The sequence below is a fragment of the Hylaeus volcanicus genome, chromosome 3 (assembly GCF_026283585.1).
Source record: "Hylaeus volcanicus isolate JK05 chromosome 3, UHH_iyHylVolc1.0_haploid, whole genome shotgun sequence".
Lineage (NCBI taxonomy): Eukaryota > Metazoa > Arthropoda > Insecta > Hymenoptera > Colletidae > Hylaeus > Hylaeus volcanicus.
This window is the reverse complement of record NC_071978.1, coordinates 30906179-30916697: the sequence shown is the minus strand read 5'-3', so window position 1 is coordinate 30916697 and position 10519 is coordinate 30906179. Positions and strand designations below refer to the sequence as shown.

The window sequence follows — 10519 nt, the reverse complement described above, 5'->3', positions numbered from 1 at the left end:
GGTCGGACGAGGGTGTACTTTAGTCGTCAAACTCGTCATAATACGCTCTCGTATCCATCGTTACCGGGGCCAGTTTAACGTGTAATTGGATAAAAATCAATAAACGCCGAGTGCCCCTCGGACGCGTCTGCCGAAATCTAGACGATGGAAAATATACACGAGAGAACGTGTTTCGAACATTATCCTCTAACCTTTCGTATTTTCATAGATTAAGCATCTCTGGCTAATCGAGTCGGATTCAAATGCGATTTCCTTATAAATTATTAGATCGTTGACGAATAATAGAACTTGATACCGGTGAATAATATGTTGAAACCTGTATCGCTAGACAGTCTCGATGCGTGTACTACGCGATCTTAGTAACTTCGCTACAGAATTGAAAAGCAACCAACCGCGTTGAAATCGTCCCCTGACCGTCGGCGTCGGCGTCGGCGTCGGCGTCGCGTGCAACAAATCCCTGGCGCGTGGGAGACGCAAAGCCTCCTTAAAGTTCCCCGTTGCACCGATTAAGCCGTCACTCTGGCCACTCGAGGCCACCCTCCGATGTAATAATTGCAACGTGGAAGATAAAGAGGCATCGGTGAGTCGCATTCATCCTCCCCGAGATTTGCCCATTCCATCTCCGATCGGACCCCTCGCGATGCTCGATGTCTTACGTCGCGACGATCAACGAGTATTGGCGACGACAAAGGCAGAGAAGCAACGCCGTCGACGAGCATCGATTCCGACTCCATACGCGGCAATGTTGGATAGAGTGTGATCCAAGATTATCGAGCAACAGTCGAGTGATAAAATTATTCAACTCGAGTAACGCTACGAAAATATACGAAATCATTTGTTTCGATAATCGGCTTGAATGTAATTGCAAATCAAAATAAAAAAAGGATCGCTGGCAAAATCTGACACAGAGTTGGCATCGAGAAGAGACGAGGTCGCGACAGCGGTACATCGTCAGGGACAGGCGAGCGTCACGGAGTGGAAAAGCGTATCGCGGGGGTTCAGGTATTGATCGCGCTTCCCCATCGTGCATGGGGGTGGCTTCGCGCGCGGCAACCCCCATAGCCGTTGCGACGCCATTATAGCACCATGGATCGTTGTGCGGGAACGAAGCGACCTCGGTAAAAGCGACCGAACTTGTCGAGCCACGGACCGTACTTACACTGTAACAGGCTCTGAACGGGGTAGCCTTTTTCTTTTGAAGGGAAAAAGACGGTCGACGGGGCGCGCGACAAAGACGGACAGCGAACAGTGCGGTCGGCGGGGCGCGCGACAAAGACGGACAGCGAACAGTGCGGTCGACGGGGAGGGAAAATATCGGCGAAGAGGATAGAGAAAGAGGGGAACGCAGAAGTCGCGTGTGCGGGCAGAAAGGTCGGCGTGGTTCGCGGCGAGGCTCCCGGATAGAGCGCAAGCTCCGAACACCTTGTTTACATTCGTCGAACGCCGCAGAGGAAGCACGTTGCTCCAACTAAATAATCGAGGAACTCGGAGGCGTGACAACGTGGAACTGCGGTGAACGGATCCAAGACGATATCCGTGGAATCCATAGCGAGAAAACCGATCCGTTTCGAACCGGAGTACCAAAAACTAGACTCAACGCTTCGGAGGACCACCATCGACGACCCATGGCGTTCCACCGCAGTATCGTCGTCGGTTAATGGACGGGTGAGTACGCTTAGACGCCTAAGTGCGTGTCGAGTGGTTTTTTTCGGGTAAGCTTTTCGCTTCCTCGAATACGTCTGTTGTGTCCTTTGCTCGCGATTAACCAGTTTCTTGGAAAAGCAAATCTTGCCAATGTTTACTTACCGAGTACTCGGAGCGGCACGTTTCGAGCAAGGTCGACGCTTCGCAAGCGTGGCTAGCTTTAAATGTTCGTCGAAACATTTTACAAACGTTGAGATCGAGACCATTTCGGAGTAGGATAAATATTCCAATTATCAACGATTAGTTTTTAACCATCAGAATAGGTACTTGGTATTTTTCTTTTCGTTGAGAAAATATAGCACTGTATGGGGTACGAGCGTTACATTGTCTACTTTTGCTGTTTACTATTAAGACGCGTAACGATGTAATTTACTTCGTAAAAAACAACTGACCGCGTTCGGCCGTTTTTCCCGCGCTCTGCCATCTAACGATGCAGAACTATGAGACAATGATTCTCGAACTAGTGTGTTGCAGCGTCCCAGCGGATCGCGATTCTTTCGAAACAATCGAAACGATAAAATGTGATTAAATCGCTGCTTGGTGTTTTGATTCGGCATCTGTTATTCGAATCAACTTTTGCCCACCTCCGATTAAGATAACCCTCGTTCGAGCAACACGATAAACTCCACGAATATCGATGAAATTAACGAAACTTTGGGACGAACTCGGGCGCGCGATTATCTTGGAGCGAACGCGATCATGGCCAATTACAGAAATCATGGTCTGGCCGTGGATCGGTTTCGCGTGCGTGTCGAAACTGGCGCGATAAAGAACGCCGATTTCCAGCCTCGCGACGCTTTCGCGGTCAATGACTTTTCAGCAAAACAATTTCCACGCGAGCTTTATCGATTTCCAAGGAGGTCGGTCGCGTGTAACGAACGCATCAGGTACCGGCATACATAACAGCCAGGATAATAACGTTGGAGCTAAAGCTATTTACTCGCGCAATATCGTTCGATTACAGGCTAACGGTTTAGCTAATCGATAGGCGAATGCGACAAGCGGATTCGCGTTAATTAACATCCGTTATTCAGACGCTCTTCGATACTTCTTACACGGTCTATCTCTTCATCGATGAGACGATATTTCCGCGGAACTAGTATGAGACTACATACATATCGCCAATTCCGATAGACCGAGAATTATTTTACAGCCCGATCACGATTTACGCTTACACGACCCAAAAATCGAGTCAAGGTCCGACAAATAAAAATCACAAGCTCGATCGAATACGGTGCACATGTGTAATCGTCGTCTAGCGAACGTACAATATACATATGTATGTCTCTCAGATACCAAAATGTCAGGAATATGATGGTGACAGTTTTACAACAAATACGCTAATAATAAAAAAAAGTTTGATGGTTGGATTAGCATTGTCTCATCGAGATATCCGATCCCGGATCATGTTACTGTCCATTTACCGTAGAGAAACTTGTGCATTTAAGGAGACTGTTGAATTATATACCCTGTATACAGGGTCGTGGCATTGAACCGCGCCTTCGGGATCGGGGGAGACCGTGGACGAGGGGCTGAAAATGGAAAATGGGAAGGGATGCTCGACCTCGGCGAGAACGTACCCTTGTTCCTACGTATCATTCCTCTCCGTCGAAGGGATCGTAAAATATTCGCGTACAGCGGAAATGAAACAATTTGTATAAATCGCGAGATCCTCTAAATGTGAACTAACGATCTTGTATTCCGATCGCCGGTTGTTACGCGTCATCCTGGTTGGAGTTACATCGATCTACGCGCATCGGTGCAACATTTCTCGTGTTTCGAGTGGGAGTGCGCGAGGCAACGATACTCACGGTGTCGCCAGCCAAACATCAAAGAATTTCTTCGCGCGTAAGAACTCTGTGCCGTTCGAGATTAAAGCCATCAAAAGCAAAGAATTTCCAGACCGACTCGAGGGAGAACCGCGTTTCCTGCCAAAGAGGAGAGCATTTTCAGGCGAAAGTGTCGCAAACTCTCGGCAGAAACAGACGTATCACGTTCACGGGACTAATAAAGAGATCGTGGTAGCGCTGTCGGTACAAGTACCATCGATCCGTTGCTACCATTGGTCTTTACCATCGTGTAAATTTCAATTCTCATCGTAACGAGTCGTTCGTCTCGCTTTCTAACACTCATCGTAGACATCCGAGCAGACGTAATTCGAAACATGCGACAAGTAACGCCAAATAGCGATCTGGAAGGGGGAATTTCGTAGGTTCGCAAACCGAGAAGTGACCGAGTGTCGAAGGGAAGGAGAAAGGAGTCAGGTATCGGGCGCCGATCATAAAACCACGATTATTCGCGTGCGAGCGAGCAATCGCGATGCGAATGCCGCGCCACGAGGCTGACAATTAAGGCTACGAGAAAGTTTCGCGCGCTCCGCGACGTATACGCCGATAAATTGATTAAGAATTATTTAGAGCTATTCGCGGAAACATCAGTGATTTAGTGTTCGATACAGTTCGTATCCAGTGAATTTCCTTGTTTAGCAAACAAGTTTGGGATTCATTATGGAGGTAAGACATCGGAAAAACTTACCTTAAAAGGTATGGGAAACATGGAAATGTTTGCGCATAACGCGTTTCGTATCGATACAATTTGTTTTTGTTTTGAAATCCGTTCTTACGTCGGATTTCAGTTGAAATGCTTACGCATCGAAAACGATCGTTCATTTCATTGTTTGAAATTAACAAAGAGTGGCAAGAGTTTCATTTACCGATTTCTCCGGCATTGTTTCCGAATCGCAACATTTTACACGGCCTAGTGAAAGCTCGGTCGGCTTGTATTCGTGTAGGCGACAGAACTGTATCTAACGAAGTATAAAATGACGGTAATGGAGCCGTCGTAATAGTATTTTTCTCGCAAAGAAGAACGTTGCAACCGGTCGGGTGACGTCTCCCGTTTCAGCTTGGATAGTTTTCCGCAAAGTCGAAACGTTCGATTGCTAGACTATCGAACGAACGCAGTCCACGGGAACTCGACGCGTTGTTCAAGCTTGCGGTACATCATCCCAACGACCTAGTTTCTCCATCAAACTCCTCTCATATTTTTTTTTTTAACTGCTGCGCACTCACCGCTTCGTGGAATGCTTGAAAATACCGAGAAACGCGAACAGCGGATAATATCGGACGGAAAGAACAATGGCGGTTGTAATCAACGTAATTGCTGCGATTACTATCTTCCGAGCGCGATACCGCCATTACAATATCAGTCTCCTCGAAGGCCCGAATTTGCGGCCATTACCGAAACGACCGTACCGCGAAACGAATGAAACCGATAAAAGATGTAACGGTGTATCGTCAAAGTAGACACGAATGGTATATTTCGATAATTTTCCCATTGAAACGATTCGATTCTAGAAAACGTAGTTCTGCGAACAAAGGTGGACTAGATTCGCAATCGGAAAAAAAGTTGAACGCTTTTGCGAAACGAAAAACGTTGATTCTGTTTCGTATTATTATATCACCGAAAATATAATGAAATTATCGAGCTTACGAATGGTTCGTTGAGACGATCGGTGATCGGTCCCGGGCATTCGTCGCGCGATGCCGCGGTAATCTCGAAGGGAGCGCGATGCGAGAGGGTCGCCGATGGGTCGATGGACGGCACACGGGCACAGGCACGGGCACGGGCACGGATACGTGGGCGTCGCGACGCCGGCGCCGGTAGGAAGCTCACAGGTGGTCGCCATGCAGTCTGGCCGTGTTTCGTGGCGAGTGCCGCGGCAGCACCTCGGCGTGTCGCTTTTTCGAGGTCCACGACCGACCGCCTCGCCGCGCCGGCAGAATCGATCCACCGCCGCCGACTTCCGGCCTCCGATTGTTGTTGTGACGCCGCGTGCCGCTTCGTCGAAGCCGTGAACCTTGCCACTGCAGCTTTCCAGGCATCCTTGTCCTGGAACGACGCTCTCCACCGACAGGACTGCGAGCACCGTAAGCCTCACTCGATCGACCTTAGACAAGCTTCTCCGCGTTGCCCTCTCGATTCTCGTAGGCGCAACCTTCGGCCCTCTATACCTACACAAGGGGAAACACAGGGGATGGAAACGATTCGACGAGGCCCTTCGATAAAGAGGAATAGATTGGTCGGAAGTTAGCTGTAAACTCGTTTCCCTCGTCGCTTCGTACCGAGCAAATTTCATCAGTGATTGTAGCCTTCCTGTGATATTTTCCAACCAAGTTTTTACGATTACGGTAGAGATGGATTCAAAATGTCTGGTTCGGGGGGTTAATGTGGGCGCTCGGAGGGTGGCGCGTCCTAACCTATTTCGATCCTAACCTATATGCCACCGTGCAACACCCTCTTTTCCGCCCCAAGTAAGTCAGCAAACGCGTTCTGTTCGTCGAGAGATTCGAGTACCCGAAGAAATTGCAAGAATCGAGAGCGAAGAGTAATCCGGCGCGGCCGGCGTTCGTAGTTTTCATCGACGATAACAGGTAACTCGGGCATAAACAGTGTTATCCGACGAAACCTTAAGCATTTCGATGGATCGAGTGGGGAACGCGATCCTCGAAAAGCACGGAACGTTCGAAGATCGTTCGATTATTTCGAGAATATCGACCAAATCAGCCGTATCGATCAGATTCGACAGCGCAAGTGTGGGCGGAGCCGGCGCGATAACCTCGTTGTGTTTTCGTTTTGGAAACCTTGTACTATCCGTACCTCCGCGTCCTCGTGGACTCTGCCCATTCAGATCTCTTTCCGCGATACATGTTGCTCCTATGACATCACGTGATACCGCGTACGTACGAGTGGACCCCTAGCGGACCAACTTCGCTTCGTTTGAGCCAGAGCTTCTTCGATTACATCCTCGAAAGATTACATTTGAATATTTTATGGATTTCAAAAGTTGTTCTGAAAATATACAAATTTGTTGTTGTTGTTGTTGTTGTTATTTTTATTTTGTATACAAGACACTTGGACATCGCGATCATTCGCGTTGAAAATATTCTACGGTTCTCCAAAGAGTGACGTTGCTCTCTACTAAACGGATAATACCAGAGTTCGCGAAGCGAAGGAAAGTTTAGGAAATAGGATTTCAACGAACGTCGAACAAACGGAGTTAAAAACTCTCCTGTGAACATTTTTAATTACATACGCGACGAGTTCCCCTCGACGCCCTAGTCTTGACTTGTTCGCGCGGCAATCGCCAAGTGCACGCTCCGAGTTTAACCTACAATGCCGAGCGCGATTGAACAACGAAACTTTCACTCGCGATTCGTTATCGCGCTACGGCAAGACTCAAACAAGATACAACCACTGTCGAGGCCGAGCATAATGCAACACTCGGACGCATTTAAAATCACTCGCGGAAGCTTCGCGAGAGAAAAACGAACTATCCGCGAGCTTCCAAACTCGTTAATTCGTTATAAATCCGCGACATGGAAGAGCTTATCCGGGACTTTTGGCTCGCTCGAAACTTGAATCTTCATCCAAACGAGAGATATTCGATGAAAGACGAAGAGAGAGAGAGAGAGAGAGAGAGAGAGAGAGAGAGAGAGAGAGAGATGTCGCGGATGGAAAACTGAATCGAATTGTCCCTGTTTCGAGCCGAGGGCTGTGACGAGGAGCAAACAACTATCGAGCTGGAAACAAAACATTCAAAGAAATCGCGATAAACCGAATATTAATAAACCGGGAAAAGGGGGATTTCGAGACCGGTTGAAGAGGTTCCACGAACTGCAATCAATTCGATGCTAATTCTAGGATGTCGCGAAGGAGAGGGAGAGGAGGAAGGTCGACGGATAGAAATCAACGAAAGAAATTAATTAGGCACGGCGAGGGTGCGATATTAGAGATTTCAGTAGAGTTCTTTAGCCGTTCGGCGATACGACAATTGGCGACGTCTCTAGAAGTCCAACGGGAGCACGATAACTCGGATCGAGACTCGACAATCCCGTCTCGATAGTGGTTTTACAATCGAGAATCTATTAGCCGAAGCTCGATCGATGGCTGGTTACTTAATCTGGAATTTAATTCCTCACCAGCTTTCGGCCTAGCGATAAAGTAAATCCGAGGAAAGGGCTGCCAGTGACCGAAATAACATGAAAGCCACGTTGAAAGGAACGACTATTCCGGGACGTATCGCGAATCCGTGATTCGTGGCTGCGAACATGCACGCAAAATTAAAGAGTCGGCTAAATAAAAATAAAAAGCAAACAGTGAGAACGATTCGGAATTTTGTTAAAAGTTTGTTTCGAATTATGGAAGGAAAAATCGAAAACGTTTCGATTTACGATCGAAACAAACGACGATCGAGTTGGACTCGAGATCGTGCGATTCGAGCAGAGAAAGAAACGAAAAGCGAAAGCAACGAGACGGTCGCGAGACGGAGCGAGAAACAAAAGGAGCGCGGGAAACAGATACTCATCTCGCACGCGAATTGTTCGCAGGGCTGAAAAGCGACAGAGGAGTAAATTAAGTTCCCTATCCAGGGTTCCATTAGCGGCGGGCTGGATCGATGTTGAACGCGAGAGGGGTAGGGGTTAGAGCTTCCTGCGTTCGCTGACAAGGCGAGATCTCGAAAAACGATCGGTGAATCGCGCGAAATGGCGGAACGGTGAGCGCTCTAGGAGCAAGCGGTCGACGCCGACGGTCGGCGGGCCGGTGTATCGGCGTCGACGCCGTCGTCGGGCTCGCGAGCGGAGCAAGCGTCGTTCGAAGTCAGGTACGAAGGTAGGGGGAAGCAAGGTAGCGTGGGAAGAGGCAGGTTGGGGGTACGCTCGGCAAAAGGCAGAAATAATTCCACATTTGCCGAGCTGGCTCGCACGTGTCACATCACCTCAGACCCGCACACGTGCGCGCACGTGTCCGTTCTCGGGCTGCGTGACACGCGAATAGAACGACACGGCTGTAAACGAGAACGAACCGGAGACGAGAAACGAATCGCGCAAGAAAAAAGATCCGAACTCGGAGGAGGAGGCGGAACGAGGACACAGTGCGCGGCATACAAAAGGGGGGAGGATTCAGGGTGGAGAAAAATCTGCGGTGACAGTGCGATAGTCGGCTCGAGAATCGTGACTAAAGCTCTGCGACGCTGGCGATCCACGCAGATTTCTAAATATATAGCCGGCGATGTGCAAGAATAGGAGGCAACCAGCACGGCCCGCGAGCGCGTCTCCAGAGAGAGCGAATGGAACGTGAGCTCGCAGTGGGCACCGCGACGCCGCGGCGTCACCCGGACCCGCGTTCGGATAGGTCAGTTATCGCGGAACAAACTAGCTGCCGGCGAGTTCGCGTTAGAATCCTGTATCAGCCTCTCGCGCACACAGGTAAAACACCAAGGATTTTAGGATTATTTTCTGTGTATACCCGAGTAGACCATTCGTCATCCCCTAAACATTGGAACATCCGAACATCCCTTAACATCGTAAGCTCGTGGTCTGCGGTTGGTACTGTTTGCGTTTCTTTGTCAAAAAAAGAAAAAAAAAAATTGCGGCACGTTACTCCGCACAACTGGAAACCTTGGACAGTACTAACCGTTAGAACCCAACCGACCGTTGTAAAATTCTCTTCGAATTTCAAGTCACTCGCGGCCTGTTGATTATACCGTGGTTTCTCGCGCTGCGCTCTCTCTCTCTTCGTCCTCGGCAGAGATGATTAGTCCGTTAAACCGTTCCTGCACTTGTTGAATTCCCCCTCGCACGAACTCGCCATCGGGTTCAGAAGTGGTCCGTGTTCGCGATACGAGTCACGCCACCTCTTCAATTTCTCCGGGAACAGACGGATCGATCATCCGAGGTGTATTTCGTTGTTGCACGCCCTTCCGTCTTTTCGTCGCGCTCACTGCGTTTCTTTCTATTACGAACAGTGTCAACTTTGAGGCACGAGCCGCTAAGAGTTTCCGAAGACTCCTTTGTCGCATCCCGAAGACGCTTCAGTGTATTTGCGATGCGACCGGTCATTGCCACCCTTCTGTCATTGCTTTCCCGTACTCGCTCGTCTCTTCGCAGAGACGAGTTGCAATCGTGACTCGAGATAGGTTGAGAACTATACTCGCTACCTTACGCCCTTTAATCCGTACCGTTTTCTCTCGAGTAGTCGGTTCTTGTTTCGCGACTGCAATTTTCTCTCCTCTCGGAGGAAGCTCGAGGACGCATTCTTACTGTAATCGGACGACGGAGAATCGTAGAAATTTCATCTTTGAAAAAATGTACCTATAACTTTGTGTTCACGGGACTAAAGTAACAAACAATACAAACAATAAACTCGACTACTTGGACGTACAAATTTAAAACGAAATTATCAGTTCGCTGAAGTCACCGCGAAAAGTTAGAATTGTCGCGAGATCTAAAATACTCGTGACGAAATCGGCACTAATTCGCATCCGACTAGGCTCGCGTAAGCGTTTCTTCGAAACGGTGTTAAATCTACGCAAACGAAAACAGATGTAGCAGCAGCAGGCGCAAATCGTTCGGAAAATAAGGCGCGCTTGAAACGATTCTAAAGCCGTAGCTCCAAGTCGTAATTTATACCGCGAGCTTGCGACAGTGTAACTTCGCTAGACGATCGAGACTAACGTTCGCGGTTCGGTCTGAAAATAAAGGTTCCGTCGTGTCAGAATTTCGGTTAAACTGATTTCCTGAGAAAGAATATCCTTTGGAAAAGCACGGCAGCGCTGCGTTCCGTCTGCTCTCATGTTACACGACAGCAATTTCGTAGCAGAACATTGTATTTTCCAGAGATGTATCACGCAACGTAACTTCGTTAGTTTCTTTATTATACGCGTCGGTGTCATCGGTTCCCCACCGTTATAAATATCCGTTGCCGTTAACTTTACGCGCAACAGCGTTCGATGGTCGATAATTTGTCCCTTGTG

The 10519-nt window shown here is 48.6% G+C and overlaps 1 protein-coding gene across 5 annotated transcripts in view; it reads left to right on the top strand.

Moving 5' to 3' along the window:
• The first annotated feature begins 1358 nt into the window (after window positions 1-1358).
• Window positions 1359-10519, top strand: part of LOC128873293 (proton channel OtopLc) — a 30385-nt gene continuing 21224 nt past the window's right edge. The window contains exon 1 of one of the 5 annotated variants that reach the window (XM_054116770.1): window positions 1359-1665. Coding sequence is in view for 3 of the 5 variants with exons in the window: in XM_054116765.1 (XP_053972740.1) it covers window positions 5300-5633 (334 nt within the window). In the remaining 2 variants the exon portion in view is untranslated. Of the gene's footprint in view, window positions 1666-4017; window positions 4218-5254; window positions 5634-8027; window positions 8973-10519 lie in introns of those variants that run through there. The other 4 variants (XM_054116771.1, XM_054116765.1, XM_054116764.1 and 1 more) reach the window with 4 other exon arrangements.